Below are 27,125 nucleotides of genomic sequence, written 5' to 3'. Positions count from 1 at the left end.
TCAGCAGGCGCAGTCCCCCGGCGCCGGCGCCGGCGCCGCGTCCCCTCCCGCGCCCGCCCCGCCCCCTCCCGCGCCCGCAGCGCCGACGTCGGTGCGTGCGGTGCCGGGCGGCGCGGGCGCCGGCTCAGGGTTACACTCCACGCACGCTTCCATTTGACGCTCCAACCAGTATAGCTACAACACACTCAAAATAATATCAGCCGGTCTACGGTAAGGCAATCCGAAATTAACAATGGAAGTTTAAATAATAGTTATTTGTTATGCGAGGCTGCAAAGTGGTTATTTGGCGTGAGTGTTGAAATTGAAAGCTGAGCGAGTGAAGGAATCTAAGATTGAACGAAACGAAAAGATAGATTCCTGAGCGTAGCGAGGCTTTCGAGACACGAGACGCCAAATAATTTTGCAGCCGTGCGGAACACACAACTTTGTGTGTATTATATATGTGTGTACACATATATTATGACCTCGAGCAGGTCAACGGGCTCGCCTTGAGCGCAGCCGGCGGCAGCGTGCGGTAGTCAGCGGTGACTCTGGACAACTATTATATGCAAGTACCCGTCCGTCGTCGCCGTAGCCGGTGTACTTGCTGGTGACGTCGGGCAGGTCGAGGGGCGCGGCGTGCACGCGACCGGCCGGCAGCAACGTGTGGGAGCCGCCCACCCAGCGGTGGCATTTGTGCGTTCTAAACAAAACAATACGGTGGTCATCATTTGAACGCATTTTGAGCTGGATCTTCTTTTCCGTAGGAATGAGGAGGGGTCAAAGAATGACCTAAATCATTCTTCGTCAATCAGATGACCCCAAAAGCACCTTAAGTGCCACCATATTCTACGAGGACCACCGAAGATTGTACAGTTTACTCTGAGGATCATCTATACAGCTATTTATATAATGCTATCGAATCCTTGCTAATCTTAATCGAATCATTAAGGATTCCGGACGGACAGAGAAATTCCGATTACCATATAATCATAGAATAGTGTATTTGTAGCCAGAATGGTAATACCGCCCAACATAGGCGTAGGTCACGTAGGTCCGTAATCTAAATTCATAAAGCCAGCGGTTTCCACACTTGGTTGAGGTGCATCACCGGTACCGACCTGAAGTCGGGGTAGTGGAGCGCCCTGGGCTCGGGCGGGCAGGGCGGCGGCGCGGGGCCGCGGGCGGGGGGCAGGGCGGGGGGCAGGGCGGGGGGCAGCGCGTCCGCCCCCGGGTGCATCATGGCCGGCGCCAGGCACGAGCCGCACACGGCATCGCGCGCCAGCTTACGCATCAACATTGCCGCCTGAAAAGATCACGTAACCGTTACCTATCGCAACTTCGAAACATTATTTATCCCGATGTTTCATTTGATCGAACGCGTTTTTTTAAAGAACCGTTGATGTTTCAGAAGGGTCACCGATCTAACCTAACATAAGCCGATGGCTTCTACGGGATGCCTCAATCAAAAGTTTTAAAAAAATATCGATTTTTGAAAAAACGCGTCAGTTGGCTTGGTTTTGCTGAAATGAAATGAAATGAAATGCGTTTATTTGCTTAACATTATGTACAGATAAGATGGTAGAGTCAAAAGTATTATTCCAGATAATGTCAATACCTTATAATAGTAGGCATGCAAAATAATTTAAAACTTAAAACCTATTAACATTATATTACATATTTACACAATCAATTACAATAATTTATTAAACATTTACATTTACAAATTGAAATTAGAGCCAAGAATAGGCGAATTAATAAATAATAAAATGTCACAAGATTAATAAAAATCTACATTTAAATATTCCTTAACGCTATAAAAATTGTGCTCGCTTAAAAATATTATAATTGCACGTCTAAATTTAATAAATGGCATGTCTCTTAACGATTGTGGCAGTTTATTATATATTGTGTATGTCATCCCATCTACATTATTTCGATAAAGAGCCAAATTGTTTTTTGTACTAAGAAGTTGGCTCAATCGATAAGCTCTAGCATTTGGATTTACTTGAGCTATAAAAGTAAAGTATTCGTAATGTTTTTTTACAAAAATGCATATTTCTGCTATATATATACATGCCAAAGGAAGAATGTTAGTTTTTTAAACATGGGCTTACACGATTGTCTTGTACCAATACCGCATAATGCTCTGACGCACTTTTTTTGGGTGCTCTATCAATGTCAACAGAGTTACCCCAGATTATAACGCCATATCGTAACACAGATGACACATAGCTATGATAGGCGTTTAAAGCTGTTTCTAGGGATGCGACTTGTTTTAGCCGTTTGAGTGCGTACACAAATCGGTTTACTTTAGTGCATACAAGGTCAATATGTTTTTTCCAGTTACAGTGTTCGTCAAGAGTTAATCCCAAAAAGACAGTAGAATTAACCATTTCTACTTTAACATTATTGTACATTACATTTAAAGATAATGCTTGGCTCTTATTTGTTCTAAATTGTACAGCTTTGGTTTTACTAATATTAATTTTAAGATCATGTATATTCAGCCAATTTACTATGGTTCTAATGGTTTCGTTTATCTCATTTTCAAAGGTATCCACGTTCGTACATTTAAACAATAAAGTCGTGTCGTCGGCAAATAATATACATTTGTGTGTTGTTACATCGGGAAGGTCATTGATATATAAAAGAAACAATAATGGTCCTAAAATGCTTCCTTGAGGAACTCCTCGTCGATTAAGTTTATATTCAGACATGACACAGACTTTTTCGTCATTAACTACTTTAGATACTTCTGTACACTGCCTCCTATCACTTAGGTAGCTAGTAAGCCAGTCATGGGCTTTCCCTCTAATGCCATAATCGTAAAGTTTATTGAGAAGCGTTTTATGGTTTACAAAATCAAATGCTTTAGACATGTCTAAAAATAATGCTATAACAGGCTCTTTACGATCAAGACACTCTGTAACATGCTAGAAAGGGAATGTCCTATGTGTCATCAGATCTGGGTCCTTAGCATTTTCGCCGCCATTGACTTGATATAAAGTCAGTACATTTCGTGCCCCACACGCCACGACTTGATATGTTATGCGGGTTGTCTACATGCAATTTTTGACATGGCGTTGATGACACTATTACTTCATTGACGTGGCGGCGAAAAGGTTAAAAACCTCCTAGCCTAGTTGGTACTGGTAGTGACTAGTGACCCAGCCTACAAGCTGGTGTTGTGTAGTATGGTGGGTTCGAATTCTGATTGATGTGATTTATGGTTGTTTTCTATGTATCTAACTATTATCTTAACTAGCGTATTTATGGAAAGCATCAATGGACAGGATCTTCAGCAACTCCGTCAGATGAGCTTTTGTATCCATCAGTTCACGGAGGTCTACATGATAAGTATACCTTGGGCTCTCCAAGTATGAGAGCGAGTCGGTTGATTCTCTCATCAATGGACTGGACCTGTGTTGTAGCCTCGTCCCGGATCTTTAACAGGTCCGTTAGCTGAGCTTTCGTGTCCGCCAGCTCGCGAAGGTCCTTTATTGCTTCCTATAATATGACAATCGCAATATATATTATAGTCAAACTAACGCATAGAAATTTACAAGGTGAAGGTGCATTCTCATCTGCTTGGAGGATATTCCATTACACGTAGTTCACAATGATGGTGCTGAAATCGCACTTTGTAACCAGAAACCTATGATAAGATGTACATTAATACTACCTACGTAAAGCATGACGTTGGCTTTGATTATAACCAGTTCGGAAGTTAATGAAAGAAGTTCCAGCCAGGCGCCTACCTACCCCATTGCCAAGTTAATTTCTGGAGATGCGAGATCTTAAGACTCTTTACTTCTTTGTGAACTCACCATCCAGACTTCGTCCTGCATCTTAAACTTGTCGTTGCACTGATCAACGCGCTGCTCCAGATCCGCTTGCGCTCTGTCGAACTCCTCCTGTCGCACCAGCCCTTCCAACATGCTGATGTCCGCCTAACGATACCCAGAGGAACTTAAATTAGCGAGCAAAATACGATTGCAGCGATCTTTATTGATCTGTTTGCAGGTTGAAGAAAGACGTGAAGGAGGTAAGGGAAGGAGACGTCATTTTCATTTATATGTATAGAGCATGGACAAATATTTTCAAGTATAAGTATATTATCATGGAAAAGTATCATTTGGTTTGAAAGTAACAAGTGCTCGCTCTAAAAAGAAGGCGCTACCATCTCTCTTATTACATTTTCCAACTACGTGATTAACCCGGCCTCGGACCCTAAATTCCAAAGCCGACAGGATTTTTCGAGTACTTTTTTTGGGAAAGTATAAAAACCATGGAGCAACCTTGTCTCGCAGAATATCGAGCAGTTCATCGCGGTCAGCCTTCTGTTCCCGCAGCATCTCGACGCCCTCCACCAACGTCTGCAAACAAAATATGTTATTAAATCAAATCAAAAATCATTTATTTTCAGACAACAGAAGCCCACAGATACAAACAGAAACAGTCCTAACTATACATCGGTGGACCTTATTACAAAAGGCATACGGTCCACCGATGTACAGTTAACAGTGTGGGCGATGGACCGATGGTACATACTTTACAGACTAACATATTTCTAAACTTTAAACACTATTTTGACGACAAAACGTCGTTTCTCCGTTAAATCGTATGGTCTTGTGCCGGATTCGGCAATTTTTCCCGGAACCTCCGAAACACGACACCCTTCGACCAGAAGTCGAGGCCCTGCAGCGGTCACGGCACGTGCACTACAGGTACGTTTTGGTACCGACAAGCAATGCATTTGGATGTTTACTAATTTATAATAACTAAATTTGCGAATACTCTGTCTTCTCTTCTTTGTCGTTTAACTCTTGATGTCTTGATAGCCTCAAACTCAACTAGTAATCAAAGCTATAATTTCAAAGATAAGTGACAATTGTCAAGTATTACAAATTTGTCTACTGAGCCATCTAATGCGGCTTTAACTTGAATCGTCCACCTCATTGATGGTTTAGTTCGTAGCCGAGTACTGTCGTCTCCCTGGGCCACACGTAGTCCTGTCAACTCACCTTGAGCTCCAGGGTGAGCTGGTGCTGCATGTTGGAGAGCGTCGTGTGCTGCAGTAAGGTCTCGTCCAGGCCTCGCACCAGGTCCTCGAAACGCTCGTTCAACTCCATCACCGCTGCCGATACCAAGAAACATGTGTACGAGTGGTGGGAGATAAGCAGGGCAGAGACGAATGTAACACTTATTTGAACTACTCAAATATTATAGGCATAGCTAGATTAGCACAGCATGATAGAAACATTCGAAACTTGGTCGTCTCACGGAAAATCAGCGATCGTCTCATCGGATGATCAGCGCTGGAAGTCGCTAACAACATGCTGCCATTTCGTAACAATTTCTCCTTTGTAGTACGTTTTTTCTTTCTTATATATTTATACTTTCTTACTTTCTTATATTTAGTAAAGAAAGTAGAACTGCTAATGAAAACCATCAAATAGCATTATAAAATTTTGTCATGGGTCACACGGCTCTTTGCAACGAGGTACTTATCACCTAAAAGGGGGAGGAAGGTGCTCCATGATAGAGGGTTGATTACCAGCAGTCTCAGGGTTACTGTTGCCGACCTCCAGCTGCTCCAGGCCTCCCTGCAGCTCGGCGCGCATCGTCGCCATCTGCTCCTTGAAACTGGCCATCTGCACACAACAATCACGTTCAATAAATCTACCTTATCAACAGGCTTGTCGACTGTGTTTTTGCCACAGTCAAATAAACTTTTTATCTGCCTATCCAAGGCTTTTGATGTCATCAGACACAAATTACTATTGAACAAAATGCTTCACTATGGTATTCAAAATAACACTCATAAACTGTTTAGTTCATTTTTATCAAACCGAAAGCGAAAGCAGATAGTGAAAGCACTGTCTAACACAAAATACTAAAAACAGAAGCCGGTTCTGTAGGTGTAGGAATTCCCCAAGGTTTTTCTTTAGGAAATAGGTACCCTATTCTTAATTTTTGTGATCGACCTACCGTCACATATCACTTCCGGTCTCTCAGTTTTATTTGCTGATCACACAACTGTCATAGTCAGCGCGCCTACCTTTGAATAGCTTTGTGGAAAATTTAATGAAGCATGTAGGCAGCTGCAGCAATGTCATATAAATCATATAATTGTTACAATGTCTAAACGTGTAATGATCACCTGGGTGGTGAGACCAGCGTCGAAGCCGTTCAGCTGCTCGGTGTAGTCCTCGACCGTGGAGTGCAGTGCCGTCAGCCGCGAGTCCATCTTCAGGAGCTCCTCCATCTTCTCGCCTGTCGGAGTAAAGCTTCTTTTAGCGCAGACACCGTTTAAAACAATACCAGATACTTAATATGATAAGGGAGTGGATACCACGTAACAGTTATGAATTGCCTAGGGTTTGTGGTGACGAGGTCGAGAAAGATCAACGCGCCATAGAAAACTGGGAGGAATTCGCACAATGTAGGGTGCGCTGGCGACAATTCGAATCGAAGGCCTTGAAGCTTTAATTATGGATACTGACCGACGGTCTTGGCCGTCTTCTCGGCATTCTCGGCAGTCGTGGCAGCTTTTTCGATTTGTGTTTGCAGAGACTTTGTCACTTCATCACGAAACTTCGTCAGTGCGGAGCTGTAAGAGAAATGCTTAGTTTGTGTATCATTTTCTTTAAAAATCAAATATGACATTTTAGTGGAAAATAATAATTTACACCTTTTTAATGTTTTCGATATATATACATACGGCTACACATAATTACCCACCCACCACCACGGTGCCCTACACTCGGCGACAGACAGAAAGAGGTGGCGGCAGATTGTCTAAGAGAAGCTGCTCCCTAAAAGTGACCACTACCCTCAGTAATGAGGAAACCGATGCAAGGAGGGGGAGGAGGAGGACACATAATTAACGATTTTTTTACTCACCCCAGCTCCGGTTTGGTGACGAACTTGCCGGCGGCGGAAATGCTGTCCTTCGATGGAACCCCCGTCCCTCCTGGCGGCGTCTTCCCAGCCTGAAAATATATACATCCGCTCAGGGGACTATTCCGGGACAAAGAGTATAATTCGCTACGTCCAGGACGTCGCCAGGGGGAGCAGATTCCATATAGTGTATGCCATTCCTCCCCTCCGCTAGGTAGCTTGGAAAGGACGTACCCAAAAGCGTCGCGCGTCGCCAGCCGATGAGGCCTATAAATACGAGTATTTTATAAGTTAAACTATCTGTGTGCCTGCTTTTAGCAGTTTGTGCAGTTAAACAATCATCCAAATATATAAACTTTTACATTTGTAATATTCATCTTCTTCTTCGTCGTTTACACTATTGACAGAGTGGTCGTGGTCATCATTTTCTAGGTGCTAGTAGCAAGCTGGGTGCTAGTGGTAGGAGCAAGACGCCTCCATTATTCCTCTCTGACAGCCGTCTTCCATATGTTTGCGTTTAGAGGTCCATCTATTGCAGCTTTAATCTGGTCGGTCATCTGCCTCATGGTCTAGTGCCATCGATGTTGGCTTGCACCACAACTCACTCGATGGCTACGTCTCCGCGATGAAGACGACATATGTAATATTAGAAGCAACATGTTTAAACTAGGATTAGTTCAACCTACAATTACCTACATATATAGATACCTGTTCGTGTCCAGGCACATCTTTGGCCAAGGGGTCGATACGGACCGACTGGTAGCCCGTGTCCGTGCCCAAATTTGTTGATTTTATCAGCGCCTGGAATATTATTTTTTCAATATCAATATCAATAAGTACGTTTTATTAATACGTTCGAATTGGCCTGTAAGTTTTTCTATCTCCCGTATTGCAGAGTGAAAAAAACACTTTATTCAAAATAGGTACTTAAAATCGGTATAAGTCATAAAGTTTAGTTTTTTAAAAGAATTAAGTAATTTCGTTGACAATGAATCAATGATATAGCTTCAACTTGGGAAGTTTGAATGCTAGTGATCAACCTAGCTTGTACTAAAGCAATACTCTTAACTGCGCATCGGTAGATTTTGTGTTGTTCAGTAACACTCTGGAGTCTGGGTAGTTACCTCGTCGTCGTCCGCCCAGCCGCCCGCCATGACAGCCCCGGCAGCGTCGGGCGGCAGCGCCCCGCTGGCAGCGAGCTGCGTCAGCAGCCCGCCCAGCTTCATGATGGCCTGCTCCGCGGCTTGCACGCGCGCTGACACCTGTAATGAAACGCACAGTAAATACATTGCATGTTATTTCATTAGTTTATAAGTAACTGTTGCCGACGAGTACCGAGCGCCGCTCGGGGTGAGGGCGCGCGGGGCGGGGATGACCCCACCAACGAGATCCGATTGCGAGTCATACCGAACGGACGCTAATTTGCTAATTGTTTGTCTTTTTCTCTAATATTCCTTATATGTACTGTGTAGTGTTCTATATAGTTTAAATAAAAAGTATAGTGCATTAGTTGACCATTTTTATTGGAAAAAACCACTAAAAACTATCACAAAGTGGTCTTCGAAGCCGGATAATTTGATGTTCCATACGCCGAAGATGGTCAACACACGTAGTACTACAAGACGTGAAAAGGAAAGAAAAGAAGAAGAACTTAAAAAGGCTTCAATCCAGCAGCCGCAGACACCTGTAAAAGATGAAGAACCAAAGAAACCGATCGACAAGACTATTATTTTAGAAAAGGGTAGTCAAATAAAATCGGAACATTCCGAACAAAGAAAGAACGCGAACTCGCTTAGTCATTGTTCTCGTAAAACCAGCTATCAGGGTTCTAAAAAGTCAAAATCGTCGTCTATTGTGGCACAAAGGAAGAAGCTGGAGCTGGAAGCAGCTGAAGCAAAGGCTCGCATACAAATGGACTTGATAGATAAAAAACTACAAGTAGATCTCGCCAACCTTGATGAATACAGTCCATCTGAAAATTCTGAACCGTCAGAACAAGACCATCAGTCGGTTAAAAGTGATGTTGCCAGGTGGGTCGAGCGCAGCCAGCTGGAACTGGAGTCACAGCACGTCCCCGAGACTGGAAATAACCCGGGCGCGCTGTGTTCGTCGGCAGCAGTAGTCGCCGGCACCGAGTTGCCAGTTCAGGAGTTAGCTAGCGCACTGAAGGAATTGGCCACCGTATCTGCATCCAACAACAACCAAAACGCAAGACTGCTGAGCCGCATCAGCACCCCGAAGGAACTGCCTTTGTTCTACGGTGAACCAATGGAGTGGTTACAATTCAAACAAGCTTTCGAAGAATCGACCAGAGTGTGTAGTTTCAGCGATATTGAAAATATGTGGCGTTTAAGAAAGTGCCTCCGTGGACCCGCCAAAGAATCCGTAAACGCGCTGCTTATTAGTGGCACATCGACTGAAACTCTAATGTCAACTCTTGAGTTACAATTTGGAAATCCGGAATTAATAATATCGCGCATGCTAATTGAAATTAAAAAACTACACGCTCTGCCACCGGAATACCACAAAGAAATAGTTACGTTTTCCGTTAAGATAAAAAATTACGTCACAGCTGTTCGTGCCTTAGGTCGCGGAGAGTACCTACAAGAAATAAGCATAGTCGGAATTATCTTATCTAAGATACCTACGGTGTTGCTACCCAAGTGGAACGACTACAGTTACGCGCTAATAAAAGAGGGAACTAAATCTAAACTTGATATCCTCTCCGAGTTTCTCCACGAGGAAGCTATGAAAGTGTCAACCTGCAGTGCTTCTCTTATGCAAGTTCGATCAGACTATAAACGTAAAAACTATAGTGAAAATAGTGACTATAAACCGCAAACTGTTTTAGTGCAAAGTGCGCATACGAACAGTAATAATAATAAGTGCCGCTTTTGTCGCGTAGGAAATCACAATTTACCAGAATGCAAAAAGTTTAAAAAATCGCTACGCAAGGACCGTTGGCAGTATGTGAAGCGATTCGGTTTGTGTTATAAGTGTTTATTATTGCACCATGATAGACAATCGTGCACGGCCGCCGCGTGTGACGTGGAGGGGTGCGCGCAGGCTCACCACCGGCTCCTGCATTATGTATCCGGTCAAAGTTCGCGCTCGACTCCTTATAACGTCGTAGAAGTGTCGGACACTAGTGCTCAAACTGAAACTGTTACGCATATAAACGTTAACCAGTGCGAAGTGCTATTAAAAGTCGTGCCGATATACCTTCATGGACCTAACGGTAAAATAAAAACGACCTGTATGCTTGATGATGGAAGCACCGTGTCTTTCATAAGCACGGAACTCGCGGAGCGCGCGGGGCTGCGCGGGCGCCGACAAAGTTTAAAGGTACGCGGCGCTTGGGCCAATTCGGAAGTGAAGTGCGAAACACAGCTGATCGATTGCTCCATATCTAATAGTGACGGGACAATGTTCAACTTAACCGCGCGTAGTACAAGCAATCTGGACGTACCTGTACAAAACATAGGACTTGTTAAGTGCGGTAACTACAAGTACCTAGACCGTATAAAAAACTATTTGTGTGCTGAAAATCAGAAACCTGAAATTCTTATTGGACAAGATAATTACCACTTGCATGTACCACTAGAGATCGTGGAGGGCGGCCAAAATGAGCCCTATGCGACTCGCTCCCCGCTAGGCTGGTGCGTGCATGGTCCATGTCAACGAGCAACTGTAATGAAACAAAGGGAAATACATACTTCATTACATCTTACTCATAACTACGAGCAAGATATTGTAACCGAAAATAATCAAATTCTACGTGAACTGCAAGAAGACATGCGTCGATCTTTCTCCATCGATTCAATGGGCGTATCTGCTAAACCTCGGCAGAACTCGGAGGACCTACTGGCCCAGGAGCACCTGGAACAAACCTCTGAACTTATCGATGGCCAATGGCAAGTCGGCTTACCTTGGAAGGATCTTCACTGTGTCACCGTCGACTCGTATCCAAATGCATTATCACGACTGAAAGGAGTTGAGCTAAAAATGAAAAGGAGTGAAGAGTATGCACGAAGGTATAAAGAACGCATACAACATTTGTTGGAGAATAAATACGCTGAAAAACTGAAAAATCCACTCACGTCTACTAGAACTTGGTACTTACCTACTCATGGCGTGGATAATCCAAATAAGAAGAGCCTCCGTCTGGTTTTCGATGGGTCAGCTAAAACAAAAGGGTTTAGTCTAAATAGCTACCTATATAAAGGTCCCGACCTACTAGTACCGTTAATAGGAATCATGTGGCGATTCCGCGAAAACAAGGTCGCGATCTCTGGCGATATCAAGGACATGTTTCTCAGAGTTAAAATAAAACCCGACGATCAGCAAGCCCTACGCTTTCTGTACCGAGATAAGCCCGAAGATCCTATAGATACCTACCAAATGACGTCACTCATATTCGGAGCCAATTGTGCGCCCTTCATAGCACAATTCATAAAAAATAAAAATGTGCGACGCTTCGAATCTACATATCCAGAGGCGGCTAATGCTATATACACGCAACACTACGTCGACGACTACATCGATAGCTTACCTGATGAAGAAACTGCAATGAAGCTAGTCCGTGACGTCACCTATATACATGCACGAGGCGATTTTCATATACGCAATTGGAATAGCAACAGTCAAACCGTCATCAACAGCATTCCAAAAGAGACTCTCGGTAACAGCGCAGTAAAGTTCAAAGTCGGACAACAGTATGAGGGCGAGCGAACACTTGGATTGTTATGGAATCCTACTGAAGATACGCTCGGGTTCGATGTCTCGCTGAAAAAGTTATCTGAAAATATAATCCACGGGAAAGAAAGGCCTACGAAAAGAGACATTCTACGAGTAGTAATGTCGATTTTTGACGTGTATGGATTTTTAGCGCCTTTCACCATAAATGGAAGATTAATTGTTCAAATAACGTGGCAATTAGGCGTAACTTGGGATGAACAAGTACCTGACGTCGTCTACGAAAAATGGCTAAAATGGATTAATCAATTAGAATTGATGCGCGAGATACGTCTACCTAGATATTATCATCATGCCGCCACAAGTGCGAACGAGATAGTCACAGAGTCTCTAAGTGCGAGCGAGATGGTAACAGCATCTACAAGTATGAGCGCGACAGCCACAGATGCCGCGAGAGCGAGCGGGACGCGGCTAGTACCTATCAGTGCAGCGGGCGGCATCGGCAATGCACCTGCAGGAAAACAAGATTTATTAACTATGAATAGTTATAAAGATTTACAACTTCATTTATTTTGCGACTCGTCAATGAAAGTTATGTGCGCAGTAGCATACTGGCGCTGGCAAGAAAACAACACAGTTCGTACGGCATTTATAGCCAGTAAATGTCGCATTGCAGGCCTGAAGAAATCGACTGTGCCCCGATTGGAATTAAATTCGGCAGTTATGGCAGCTCGATTGGCTGAAACAATAATTAAAGAACACAGAATAAAACCAGATCGCCGTATAATTTGGTGTGACGCCACAGTGGTTCTGTACTGGGTACGAAACAACGCGCGTACATACAAACCTTATATCGCGAATCGGCTTGGTGAAATAGATGATTTAACGCACGCGAGTGAGTGGAGATATGTACCTACGCACCTGAATGTCGCCGATATACCTACCAGAGAATCATACGACCGTTGTGTGTTGCCTACCGAGTGGATACAGGGACCTGCATTTTTACAAAAAAGTGAGAACGAGTGGCCACAAAATATTTTGACCGCCGACGTAAACAATGACGAGTTAGAATGTGTTATGACGATGACGTCGTGCAATAAGGAAAACATACCTATACCTGAGCCTACAAGGTTTTCATCGTGGTTACGATTACTCAGGGCTACTTTTATAATGCTACAGTTTATAAACAAATGTAAACATATAAATGAAGAGGACGGCGCTGTCATGGAGAAAGCTGAAAGGTTACTTATAAAATATTCTCAAGCGCAGACGTTCTCCGAAGAAATCCTGAAACTGAAAAATGGGTTATACTTACCTAAAACAAGTAGATTACTTACCTTATCGCCGTACCTCGACGAACACGAAGTCCTACGCCTCGGGGGTCGCATCGACGCCGCCGCTGAAGTCGGACCTGAAACAAAACGACCTTCGATCTTGGACGGACGAGACTACATATCAAGGCTGCTAGTGAAGCATCACCACGTTCTCGCAGCCCACGGGAACCAGGAGACTGTTGTTAACAACCTGAAACAAAGGCATTGGATATTAAGATTACGACCGACAGTTAAAAATGTTACAAAAAAATGTATGCTATGTAGAATAAGGAAATGTAAACAAGAAATCCCACGAATGGGAGACTTACCGCCTGCCCGCGTTGCTCATCATCAGCGCGCCTTTACCTACACTGGCGCTGACCTCTTCGGGCCTCTAGAAGTAACTGTTGGAAGAGGAAGACAAAAGAGGTACGGAGTTTTGTTTACATGTTTAACGGTGAGGGCAGTGCACATTGAAATAGTCAACTCACTTACCACCGACTCATTTATAATGGCTCTTAGACGAATGGGAGCACGACGCGGCTGGCCGCAGTACCTATACTCAGATAATGGTACCAATCTTCGAGGAGCTGATGCAGAACTACGAAAGTCAATCCAGGAGTTGGACCAGGAGTACCTTAAGCGTGAGTCATTGAACTATGGGACTAAATGGACATTTATCCCACCCGGAAGTCCACATTGGGGTGGAGCTTGGGAAAGGCAGATCAGAACTGTTAAAGAATGCATGAAGGTCGTGCTGAAAGAGAGAGCCCCTCGAGAGGAGACTTTGTGTACATTTTTGGCAGAGGTCGAGAGCATAGTAAACAGCCGGCCACTAACGCACGTCTCCGTAGAACCTGGAAGCACAGAAACTTTAACGCCTAACCATTTTCTTCTTGGCTCTTCTTCCGTCTTACCCCACCTTGGCGCTTACAATGACTCTGAATATTTCTTGAAAAAGCAGTGGAGAATCGCCCAACGACTGGCCGACTTATACTGGAGAAGATGGGTGAAAGAAATCCTCCCGGACCTGCTACCACGTAAAAAATGGACACAAGAAGTGAGGCCCTTACGAGTGGGAGACCTCGTCTTGATTGTAGACCCAGATGGACCTCGCTGCGCCTGGCCAAAAGGTTTAGTAGAACAGCTGTTGCCAGGAAAAGATGGCCGAGTAAGAGCCGTTAGGATTAAAACCAAGAGTGGTGTACTTACCCGATCGGCTGCACGCGTAGCCCGCATACCCATAGATGGTGAGTGCTGCTAAGCAGCACTGGGGTGGAGGATGTTGCCGACGAGTACCGAGCGCCGCTCGGGGTGAGGGCGCGCGGGGCGGGGATGACCCCACCAACGAGATCCGATTGCGAGTCATACCGAACGGACGCTAATTTGCTAATTGTTTGTCTTTTTCTCTAATATTCCTTATATGTACTGTGTAGTGTTCTATATAGTTTAAATAAAAAGTATAGTGCATTAGTTGACCATTTTTATTGGAAAAAACCACTAAAAACTATCACAGTAACAATGCAGTGCCCTGACAAGGTTTGTGGTAAATGTACTGTTCTATAGTTATAAGACCTATTGTAAACCCACAAAAGCAATCTATAAATGAATTATGAATTGACAATGACATGAAAATATGTCAGTGGGTAGATCGCCCCGAACAGAACCCACGCGATTCTCTGATCAGAATCTTGTAGTACTGAAGTCGGACACCTTCCGGACCTATGGCGGTCCCGGATCCGGAGGACTAAAGCGGGCCACTATGGGGCCACTCTACCAGTGCTGCGCGCTACTACTAAGTGCAGGGAAGTGATCCTATACCTGATCCTGATAGTGATCCTGTGATTAGTTTCGCAAGTGTTAAATTTTCTGTCTCAGTCAGCTCAGTTAAAAAGTCACGACCTTGAAGAACTTGTTTATAATTTTAGTTATTATTAGATATCTTTTCAAAATGTATCTATCTACTTCTTTCTAACTTACCTAATCTTACTACGTAATAATTTTTATATATATGCGAAATCTAAACATCACATCACGTTTATTGTCAGGCATGGTATAGTAAGCTGCAGCTCCTGCGCTTCTAGCTGGAAGTGTGTCACCAACGAGGATGTGAACCTGCATGGCCTGCATGGCGTCGGTGAGCGAGGCGCCGGCGGCCAGGTCCTGCCGTAACCGCTTGTTGTCAGGCATGGTGAGCTCCGGCAGCGGCCCCGCGGCACGCAGCAGCTCCTCCACTTGCGCTTCGAGCAGCTCGAACTGCGACTGCGTCACCACGGCGATGCTGTCTGTTACCAATAACAAGCGGAGTCAGTGCTCATTCTACTTCCACTTGGCAAGCAACAGAGTCTAAAAGTGCCGCCATAAAACTCAACTTCAATGATACACTTGTCGTTGCAAAATCAGTGTTACAATGGCTTTTTTGTTTATAGGTATTATTGTCGTTATTGATTCAACTTTTGTTAGTCAAGTTTGAACCGCTTCCCGGTGTGATTAAGGCAACATTTGTTCAGGAATTAATGAATTAGGCCCACTTGCACCATTCCACTAAACCAAGGTTGACCGGTTAAACCTGGAGTTACCATGGTTACCAGTACAATATGACACTGGCTTAAAGGTTTAACCGCTTAACCCCGGGTTACTGGGATGGTGCAAGTGGGCCTTAGTACAGGTAAAAAACTTAGCTAAAGACCCTCTTGAACGTGTAAGTGTTCAAATAGAATAGACGTTCCATTTTTGAAATTTGTAATATTGCGTATGGCAGCCATTCTCAAAGTTTGCTCCGCGGACCCCTAGGGCTCCGCAAAGTCTCTGTAGGGGCTCCGCGAGAAAAAGCGAAAACAAATCAATAAGCAGCTCTCCTATATCTCTGATCCACAGTTAATTTGTCAAACGATTTTTTTTATTTGGGGCTCCGTCAAATATTTTGCGTTCCAAACGGGTTCCGTCGCCAAAAAAGTTTGAGAACCGCTGGCGTATGGTTTGCAAACTCATTGTTTGCTTGTCTTTCAAATTTGATTTTTCCTGACCACTTATGATTCTATTGTCATCACATTGTCATATTTATTTAAGATATAATTTAATTTGATTGTATTATTATTATTTTATTGTGTTATTTATTATTTTAATGTTAATTGTATTTTTAATTGTAATGTTATATATGAGCCAAATAGCTTGAAATAAATGAATTTAATTTTTTTTTTAATTTTTAATAATTACTTGTCAATTTCGAATAACAGTCTACGTGTTTTTTGCGTCGTTCATGAACATACAATAGTTTACCGTTACCTACCACAGAAGTAAATTTAAAATTATCGAATTCTAATTCAGCTAGGCAAAACGATATGGCTTAATTTTCCTGAATTTGGTAGAGGACGAGCAATGCATATCCAAATGAAAAGAGTTTTGTATTATTTGAACGAATATTTCCAAGAGTAAAATTTTAATTACACAAAATAAATCTAATCGAAAATCACGCACTACAGTTTACAAGTTCAACCAAGACTCAAGACACCTTAAAATATTTAGGTATATAATTTATTATGCAAATGCGTTTTTTTGCACTGTACACACACACGCAAGAAGGGCTTTACCAGACTTATATTGACCGGGATATAGACCGTGATTACCTTTTGTATTATTTATGAGCTCCCGATATAATAATACAAAAGGTAATCACGGTCTATATCCCGGTCAATATAAGTCTAGTGAAAATAACCGTGAATCATTCGAAACTTTAGAAGGGCTTTAGTAAAGGGTTTTATTCCATATCCATAGGGTATGGTAACATCTGATGATACAGTCGGAAAGTAACCCAACGAAAACCTCGTTAAAAACCAATCATATCTAAATAGGGCTCATATGGAATATCTTTAAGAGGAACTGATACTCGTTCAAAGAGCAAACAATAATGTCTATTATTAAATCTTGTTTAGTAATTTGTTTTTATTATTTATAATTACATATATCATATATCTACAATTTACCTAATGTTTACAATGAGTAGGTAGGTAGGTACCTCGATCGCGCCTCGATCCAACAGTAGTTGGTCCTTTTTCAACTGAAATCGAAAAATAGCTAACATAACAATAAATAATATACTTAGATCGAAACAGTGAAATTAGCTCTTAATTATTCAAATTAATTCAATTCAATTCAATTCAATTCAATTATTTATTCATAAAATTTTACATTTTATACGTCCGTCTGTTTACGATTACACATTACATTACATATTAAATATACATTAAACAACTATTACTATTACAACCTAAATACTTATTTACAAAAAGAATTCGTCAATGGTGTACAATGCATCTTTGACTAATTTTGTTTTCATTTGTCGTACAAATGAAGCATAACTCGGGGCCTGCTTTATTGCCGGAGGGATCTTATTATAAATCTTTGGACCAATGAAGTTAAGGCATTTTTTAGTTTTAGCCAGTCGTGTGTGTGGCAAGCTCAGGTCATGTCGCCGTCGCGTGATGGAGCCGTGCGCATCAGCGTTGGTATGGAAGTGGTTAATATTACTTCTAACATACTTAGCCATTTCCAAGATGTAAAGACTAGGTACGGTTAGTATGTTGTATTTTATGAACAAATCCTTTGCAGGATGATCCCAACTAACACCAGCGATGATGCGCAATGCTCTTTTTTGGAGTTTGAATACTCGCTCACGTTCCGCAGCCCAGCCCCAAAGGTCAATACCGTAAGTTAATATGGAGTTAAAGTAGCCGTAGTAGGCTTTCTTTACGTTAGCCAAATCCATACATGGGCATAATCTGCTTAGGGCGAAGCAAGCTGAAGATAACCGTAGGCACAGCGCGTCTATATGAGGTGACCATTTTAAGCCGGCATCGATGGTTAGTCCCAAATATTTAACCTGGTCGACTTGAGGTACAGGTTGGCCATTGCACATGACGTTTAATTTATTTAGTGATTGATCACTTGGGCACCGTAGGCTAAAGTGTATTATGTTGGTTTTTTCAACATTGAGCACCATGCCATTAGCTGAAAACCAAGCCGATATTTGATCCATGACCATTTGCAGTTTTACTTTTAGTAGGAAGTAAGTCTCAGCCGCAACAATGACACAACCGTCGTCAGCAAATAGGACGAATTCCGCCTGGTCAGTTGCAGAGGTGAAGTCGTTCATTAGCAAAATAAAAAGGTTGTTTCCCATACACGAGCCCTGGGGGACTGCGCAGGGACCGAGTTCTAGGATATCAGATTTTGCACCGTTTACGGACGTGAGCTGTTTGCGTGCATCAAGAAATGATTTAATTACTCGGTGATAGTTACCCGTGACGCCGTAGTGATCGAGCTTGGCTAATAGAAGCGGATGACTTACCAGTTCGAAAGCGCGTGACAGATCGCAGAAGATCGCAGCGACCTGCCTTCGCCCGTCCAGGTGACCCATTACTCTGCCTATTACGTCACGCGCCGCGTCAATTGTTGACCGGCCCGGTTGATACGCATATTGCTGTTTATTCAACATATCATTTCTATTGAAAAAAGACATAAGTTCGTCGCTTAATAACCGCTCGAAAACTTTTGAAAATATCGGAATTAACGAAATAGGTCTATAATTTTTTAACGCGTGTTTCTCGCCCTTTCCTTTATACACAGGTTGAACCTTAACCTTTTTTAAGTTAGTGGGGTAAACTCCGTTTGTTACGCAGTCATTAAATAATCTAGTAAAAATATCTATAATGTAAGGCGGAAGTAGGTCAAACAAGCGTGTCGACATATCATTGATATCGGTTGAGCTCTTGCGTTTTATTTTATGCACAACTTTGGCCACTTGTTGACAGGAAAACCCACTGAAGTGAAATACGCATGGGTGTCGCTCGATATGCTTATTGAGATACTGGAGTGCTAATGGAATGTCAGTGTGTACTCGTGAGTTAATATTTGCGCTAACGTAAAACCGGTTTAGATCTGAAGCGACGGTGGCGCATCGCTGCACTTCGTTCACACCCGCTGACCTACTTATAAGTATATCAAGCGCGTCACTTTTGTTTACTTGCTTACCGGTTTCAGCGGCAATTACACGCCACGACGTACGGCTAATGTTTTCACTTTTAGCTATGGATTTATTGATAAAATCCCTCCGAGTCGTACATAACTCTTTAAAGTACGCGGTCTCTAGTGCTGTCAAGTCTTTGGGTAGATGACAATTGTCAGGGTTACTACACATTTGTTTTTTTGTACTTCGTAAACGTGAGCGTAACGCCCTGACTGATTCATTGACCCAAGACCTGGTTACACTTTTGTGTGGATATTTCCTTAAGGGAAAATGTAAGTTATAATAATAGGTAATTATGTCTAGTATTGAGTTCACGGTAAGGTTTACACAAACAGGTTTATTTAAAAGAGATATCAAGTCATAGTTGTTTAAACTTAAAATAAATTGGTCTACATTAAATTTAGAGAATAGTCGTTTCAATACGATCTTATTACATTGTTGAGTAATGTCAATTTTAAAAGTTATAATAGTACATTTATGGTCAGATACATGCATTTCAAAACATTTTGTACTTAAGATTTCGTGCTTTGACATACTGGTATAAGCATGATCTATACATGATGCTTTCGTTTTACAGATTCGTGTAGGTAAAGATACAAGTGACCTAAGTCCAGCGGACGACACGGAATCAATCAGAAGTTTTTTTTCGGTTGTGTTAGTTATTAAATCTATGTTAAAGTCACCCACAATCAGCACTTTGTATTGTTTCAGTAAAGGGAGCTCAATTAATTGATTCAATAAATTGAGGAACGTTGTAAAGTTATTTTTCTCACCTGGTTGAGGCGGCGGTTTATAAACACATACCACTATGACGTTTAGCCCGACTAGCTCGGTTGCGCAGGCCTCGAAATTCATTTCTTGGCAGAGTTCTGAAACTTCGTGTCGTTCTATGGCTAGAAGAGACGCCCTTGTGAAAATGCAGACGCCACCACCTTGATGTTTTGATCTACAAAATTTAGCACTAAGTTTGAAGTTCATAATATTAACTGACACTATCTCGGCGGATGATAACCAGTGTTCGGATAAACATAACACATCTTTTTCTTTCAAAAGTTCGAGCTCGCACTCCAACTTATATGTCTTGTTTTTTAACCGATTGATATTTTGGTGAATAACAGTTACTTGTTTTGATTCAATTTTTTGTTTTGTTGTTTTGATGCCGGTGAGTTGATTTTTAAACTGCTGAGAATTTGTGTTCGCCTTGTTACTAGGTGACAAGCTACCTTGGCGCAGCATATTTTGTGGGAACAGTTTTTTGTCATCGTCTTCTTTAGTTCCGTCGTGTCGGACTACATTCAGCGCTTTCAGGCGGGCCTCTCGCGCGCCGGGAGCTGTGACGAAACCACTCGCTGACTTCGATTCCTGGCGGCCAGCTATTCGGATTCATGAAATAATCGTACTTGTCGCTGGGTAATATGATTGAGAAGGAAGCGTAGTACTTGTGTTTCAGCTTTAATTCCTCAACTTTGTATCCCTCGCAATTATTTTTCTTTTTCATGTATTGTTCTAGGATATCAGCTGTTGTGCCAGTTTTAAAAAAACACGCATGAATTCGCCTCACTCGGTCCATCGTTTGTAATTCTGGGTCTGCAGACCCATTGCCCTTAATTACGGATCTTCGAACTATTTTCCGCTTTTTTTTTCGAGACCGTTGTTCCTCCCATAATTGGTCATCGTCTTCTTTTTCAGTGCCATCGGAGTTATTTATTGATAAAGGTTCTGGGTTTGATTCAGGGTTAATTAAACCTGAGTTCAACATCTGCAAACTAATTTTATTTTCGTTAGAAATTGTCGGTGAGTCGTGTTTTTTATTTGCGGTTATGTTCGCTTCGGATGCATCTGCAACCTGTGTCGGGGGCGTCGCGGGAGCGTTCAATTTTCGGCTTTGTGTACCACGGCAAATAGCCGCAGAAGCGGCGAGTTTTGCTTGGCGCGGCGGACACGGCTGCGCTTGCGTTGGTGTAACCGTTGGTTTTTTTAGCTGTAGCTTCGTGGTAGATTGTTTTGCGTCCATCTTGCTCGTTAGCTCACGTATTAGTTGAGACTGATTTGTTAATTGCGAATTTTGCTCACTAATCACATTTTCCAAACGATTTACTTTATCCACCAATTCATTTACAGTTTGAAGCACTTTTTGCACATTACTTTCAATGCTATTTAAAGACATTTTATATTATTTGCGAATAATCACAGCGGAGCTGTCTCTCTCACGCGTCCGTTCCGGCGCGGGGCGCGGGGAGTATTAATATTTAGTAAATGGCAGGGTGAACCCTACAAGTGACAAAAAAAGGTAAAAGTAATACACTGACCAAAATATGTATCACCTACATGAAAAATCTTACCAACAAGCACTTTTTCTTTTCCTGGTCCTTGGATTTCTGTTGAAATAAAGATAGGTGCGTAAACATTTACTAAGTTTAAAAAAAAATTAGAACTGTTAAAAAAATCTTGCTCACCACGAACTCCAATGCCCTGCTTGCCTCCGCGTTCCGCATCATCTTTCCCATCATCTCTACCTCTTCCATCACGTCCGCCATCTCTCCCCCGTCCGTCTCGTCCTCTACTCCCTCTCCCTTCCCCTTCAGAGCTTCCTTCGTCTTCCCGTCCACCTCGCTTTCCTGTCCTATCCTTTCCCCCTTCCCCGTCTCTATCTTTACCGCCACGTCCTCTTGATCTACCTCTACCCCCTTCATCGTCTTCCTCGTCCCTATCCCTGCCGCCACGTCCTCGTGATCTACCTATACCCCCTTCATCGTCCTCCTCGACCCCATCCTTACCGCCACGCCCCTTTGATCTACCTCTACCCCCTCTTCCCCCTTCATCTTCATCGCTGTACCTCCCACCTCTGCCACGCCGTCGACCACCTTCATCTCTACCTTCAGACTCATAACTACCACTTTCTTCGTCGTATCTTCCAGATCTATCGCGGCGTCCCTCGTCCTCACCATGTCTATCTCTTCCGCCTCTTCCGCCTGATCTATCTCTATCTGTACCTCCCCTACCACCTGATCTGCCTCGACCCCCGCGTTCATCGTCATATCTATCGCGCCCTCGTCCTGACCTGCCCCGGCCCCCTGGTTCGCCATCACGACGGCCACGCCCCGCCCCAGGCCTATCGTACTCATCCTCCTCTTCGTCAAAATCTAAGGAGCCCCTGCTCTTTCTCCGTCTAGATTCTGCTCTGGCTCTAGATTGTGCTTCTAGTTCATCTTGTTCTTTCTCCCACGCGATCCGTTCTTCTTCAGTTTTGAATTGAGGCGGCGTCCCGCGATGGTACACCTATGCAGTCAGAGAAATGCGATCATTAAACATTATTATATTTTAATTCTCAACGAATTTATAATTAATTGAGTAAAAAGAAAATGGTCCCATTTTGAATAGGTCAGAGGTTGGCAAACTATGAAGAAAAAAACCGGACTGTAAGTGCGAGTCGGACTCGCCCACCAAGGGTTCCGTACAAATTTAACTTGTTTTATATATTTTTTTTTATTTTAGGTGGGCGTTCCCGTGGCAACGTGGAGGCGATGATGCTAAATGTGTAGTAACTCGAGCGTCGGAGAGACCTATTGGAGTCGAAAGATTATATGATAGGATTTTTTTTTTATGTAATATTTTCTTTTTTAGCGAGCAGTAAAGCGTCTACAAATTTTTTTAAATGTAAAAAAACCACCATGTTTACTCGAGTTACTCGAGCGCGTCAGACATTGTATTGGTAGTGTCAGTCGCGCAACACGTCTCTGATAACAAGGGTATGTTAATCTGCCTGTTTACACAGGCAGGGTGATCATACGTAAGGGTCGAAAATTTGGAAAAAAAAAATTTACTCGAGCGCGTCAGATATTTAAAGCGGATGATATGGACTCTACAAATGTGTCTATTTCAATTATAAATCTATTTAAATTTTTTGTTCTTTTAAGGTACGGAACCCTAAAAAAAGACTAGTCAATCCAGGGCTGGGAACCGGCATTTTTTTTAAACCCCGAAATACCCCCAATATTTTGAATTTTTTAATGCTCATTACGTAGGACTGAATCATGTATTTAGGAAACAATTTTTCATTATTAAAACGTCCCATTAAAAATGAAATTATAAACAAAAGAACGAAAAAGAACGTAATAATACCGGTATTTTTGTATGGAGCATATACCGGTTTCCGACCCCTGAGTCAATCAATAAATTTCAAACGGCAATTGTTCCGTTGTAGTATTGTTTCTTTTTAAAAACAAAAGATTGTTTCCTTTAAGGCCGTTCCATCGGTTTGCCGCTGTCACTGTCACATTTCGCAAGAAAGAACGAGAAAGATCATGCGCGCCAAGTGTCAATTTTGATCGAATTTTGTCGATTTTTATTTATTTTAAAAACGTTACCTTACAATATCGAAATTCGAAAGCTATCAAATTACTATTTATATCAAGCGAAGTGTCATAATTCGTGTATCGGAAGCTATATTATGATATTAAAGATAATATAGTCAAGAACTACATATATTTTTTCCACGTCTACGAATATCAACGCCTCTTAGAAAAACATGATCATATAAGGAGATTTTTCTCCTTCTGGGAACCGCCTTAAGTAAAATGCGCTAACTTATGGTTTTAAAGGCACTTTCCCTCCAGGGCCCATAAATTTTTTCCACACCTGGTATGTGTGCTACCTCGTCCCCCTCAAAGAACGGCAGATTTTTTTTGTTAGGAAAGATGTAGCGATGCGTACTCCATTACTAATTCCTTCAAGTCGCAAGTGTATAGTGCATAGTGCATGTAACACCTCTGGAGTTGCAGGCGTCCATATGCTACGGTGACCGCTTTACCATCAGGCGAGTCGTATGCTTGTTTGCCACCGACGTAGTAAAATAAAAAAAGTGTAGTAGTAAGTTATAATTTTCTGAGTAACGTAAAAAGCCGGAATATAGGTCTTGAGTCGCATACGGTTCGCAAGCCGCAGCTTGCCGACCCCTGACCTTTTTTTGACATTATAATTATCGTTAGGTGTGTGTAGTCTAAGTCTTTAGATATATCTTTGCAATAATGTTTACAAATCAACCAAATTGTCAGTGCGCGGCGCGTCATCGTGAACCATCGTCAGAATGCACGAAGATTAATATTCGGGTTGTAGCCGCACGCGTCATGTAACATCTTTGGTGGTCAAGGGGGTTAACAGTATGGACGATGGAATGAGATTAGTAAAAGCCTACCTGTTCGTCGTCTCGTCTGCCTCGGCGGCCCAGTTTTGGCCGTAGCACGGGCAGGTCGCCAGCCACTAACACCACCTGCGTTCAAAAGAACTATGACTGCTCCTCCAGATATTAACACGTTAGTAACGTGTACAAGTTATTCCTGCACAGACGTTTATCTAACTAACAAAAAGTAAGAGTAAATAAATAAATAAATATTATAGCCCCACGGTAAGTCAAGAAGGCTTGTGTTGTGGTGCTCATATTTTTAGCCGAGGTGCTTACAAATATCTGGACACGTCACGTCAAGTCAAAGGCGTGAGTGTTGTTGTTCTGATTTTGAGCACCTCGGCCGTTCCGATATACTATCTCATCCTATGGCGTCTGTACAACAGTCATACACGTAATTGACCACCGGTAGAACGAATATTTTCGGAAATCTCTCTATATCTGTTCAGCTACTGCTTCGTAGCCCAGACTTTTTAGTCTCCACAATAAAAATATAAGTAATATGCTTTACCAATATTTGGTCAGTCTGCGATATGTCTATATTTCATATTATTATCAAGAGGCTTATTAGATATAATGTTGTTAATAGTTACTTTTTGCTCCAGCACGCGCAACTGACGAGCCAAGATGTGCAGAACAGTCTGGATCATCTTGAAGTTCACTGTATTTTTCTGGAAACGGCGTGAAATAACATTAGCAGGGGCGTAGCTAGAGGATATAGCGCCCGGAGCAGTCACCAAATTTGCGCCCCCTGACGACTGACAAAAGTTTCCCTGCTGCTGCCTTTTGCCCATTTTGCCCCCTCCCCCCTGGATGGCGCCCGAGGCACTTGCCCCCTCTGCCCCCCCCCCTCTAGTTACACCACTGAACATTACCTAGAGCTTGCTTTTGTAAGTAATATAGGTAGGTAGGTACCTATACCAAGAGCGTTTTCACATTGCCCAATCCGATATCGGATGTCGAATGGAAGTAAAAAATGTAAGGCATGTGTGTTATTCTGTATTTAGGTACTTATTCATTTAATAAATCATTAAATTAAAACGCGTGAGAATTTTATATAGGCAAACTCGGAGCAAAAAAAACCCCTACCTACCTAGTCTACCTAACCTAACATTAGTATACATGTATACTTTACTTCTTTTTTTGATATGCGAAGGTAAAGCGTTGGGCGTGAACCGTTTGCCGTAGGTACCTTCTTGTCATCACTGATGACGTCCACAGAATTAGGGGCTGTGCTGACGTGATATCTCAAAGATAACGCGTGGTAAAACGTGACGACTCATATGGCAAAAAATATACAACACAAAAATCGCAATGGTCTAAATAAAAGAAAGTACCTATATACCCCAGGTAGCATTTAATACGTCATTATGACCTATAAATGACCGCACTTGTACGTCGCTGACGTCACTTTGCTACCTGGGACCTAATATTCTTAAAAAAAAAACACGAACTAACCTTAAATAAACATTTTGATATCACTTCCACATAAAATACTAGAAAGAGTTTAATTGGTTAAGTTGATAACTCTTTATTTACATACAAGATATATACAGTGGTACTACGTAAACGAAATTAATAACTAGCTTAAGAGCGTTCTTACAAGAAAAGTCGAAATAATGTAAAATTGATGATATTCCCGACAACATTTACCTAAGACTTTACGCTCATTATTAGAAACAAAGAGTACTTGTTCCAGTAAGAAATCTAAAATAGGCCCTTGAGGAATTGTACCAAGGATGCTGGCGGCATTTCCTCGCTGTATCGCAATGCTTATACGTTGTGCGAGGAAGCCGCCAGCTCTTCGGTCACCAGTTACGTCAACCAGACGCTTCGCGATTTCTGCAAACAACTTGTGCGCGCTGGGACCCCATGGACCTAGAGTTTCAACTCCAAATGGAACGAAATGGTACTCTCTACCGAGGCTCTTATATTTATTACGTTTTAAAATTTCGGCGCTTTCCGCCACTCCGCCCGCTTTTACATGGTTAAGTTTAAATATCAATTTATGCAGAAAAGTAAGAAGTATTCAAAAAAGAAAAATAAAATCACAAAGATTTTATAATAAGGGTGGCCGGTATTCCACCTGTACATTTTCTTGGTCCAATGTGCAATTGTGCATTGACACTCAGCAGTAGGTCTTGTCAGTGGCGTAGCGTGGACTAATCTAGTCGTGGGCGAAATCGCATCTGCGAGGCCCTTTTCTTTCACTGTGCCCGAAGGGGCCTCGCGCAAGGACTTCGCCCACGCCTAGCTACGCCACTGGGTCTTGTCGCTCATAGTGGGCGACGACAGCGATATCGCCGACATCTTGATGTTTAGCTATCTACCTACTCGTATATATATTTACCAATTTACCCTATCTACCTACCTATCTAACTGTGGATTTACCTCTCTGGGGCCCATGGCCATGGAGATGAGGTCCTCGACGCTCAGCAGCAGGGTCTTGTCGCTCATGGTGGGCGACGATAACGATATCGCCGACATTTTGATGTTTTTCACTTCTCTCAGACACTAAACTTGATCAAGCACCGCTTGTAAATATTTCTAAAAATTTACCAACGACCAAACATTAAGGTATGTTTTGACATTGATTATAGATGTCAGTTGGGTAGTGGTTATATTCTCTTTGAGTTGGATACCTAAATGTCAGAGTATTTGCTTCAGGACCAGTTTTAGAATCAGCCAGTATAGTTCAACCCTTTTCCAGGCATAGTACGATTTATTACAATTTCAACTTTAGCATTAAGATTTAAGGTTCAAATTAGATTGCACTTTTGGGAAAGGAGTTATCTTCAAACTAACGACCCGCCCCGGCTTCGCACGTGTGCAATGCTGATGTATTATTATATATATATAAACGTTCCTCTTGAATCACTCTAATAAAAAAAACTGCATCAAAATCCGTTGCGTAGTTTTAGATCTAATAAGCGTAGATAGGGACAGACAGACAGCAGCGGGCTGTGCACGGTCACATTTTTATCACCTGTCACCATGCCTGTCACGTTCTAAGTATGTAAGTGCG

General features: G+C 42.5%; 1 protein-coding gene across 1 annotated transcript; it reads right to left on the bottom strand.

Moving 5' to 3' along the window:
- Positions 1-26,667, bottom strand: LOC134747918 (uncharacterized). The gene is made up of 19 exons (XM_063682596.1): positions 26,492-26,667; positions 24,694-24,771; positions 24,113-24,187; positions 21,261-22,197; positions 16,909-16,950; positions 15,009-15,178; positions 8,010-8,147; positions 7,594-7,686; positions 6,889-6,977; positions 6,489-6,595; positions 6,146-6,258; positions 5,540-5,636; positions 5,007-5,119; positions 4,281-4,358; positions 3,810-3,932; positions 3,346-3,489; positions 1,101-1,285; positions 556-682; positions 1-174 (listed from the first exon to the last, which is right to left on the bottom strand). The coding sequence occupies exons 1-19, from the start codon at positions 26,585-26,587 to the stop codon at positions 1-3; spliced, it is 2,979 nt and encodes a 992-aa protein (XP_063538666.1). The 5' UTR covers positions 26,588-26,667.
- Positions 26,668-27,125: the final 458 nt, after the last annotated feature.

Source organism: Cydia strobilella, chromosome 15 (genome assembly GCF_947568885.1).
Source record: "Cydia strobilella chromosome 15, ilCydStro3.1, whole genome shotgun sequence".
Taxonomy (NCBI): Eukaryota; Metazoa; Arthropoda; class Insecta; order Lepidoptera; family Tortricidae; genus Cydia; species Cydia strobilella.
Note: the sequence above shows the minus strand (reverse complement) of the source record. Positions and strands in the feature narration are given on the sequence as shown.

Excerpts from the sequence above, each read along its gene's own strand:
- LOC134747918 (XM_063682596.1), bottom strand. The coding sequence starts at position 26,587 with ATGTCGGCGATATCGTTATCGTCGCCCACCATGAGCGACAAGACCCTG. Across the intron at positions 24,772-26,491 it reads TGGCCATGGGCCCCAGAGAG|AAAAATACAGTGAACTTCAA; the intron begins GTAAATCCACAG and ends CGCCGTTTCCAG. Across the intron at positions 7,687-8,009 it reads GCTGGGCGGACGACGACGAG|GCGCTGATAAAATCAACAAA; the intron begins GTAACTACCCAG and ends ATAATATTCCAG.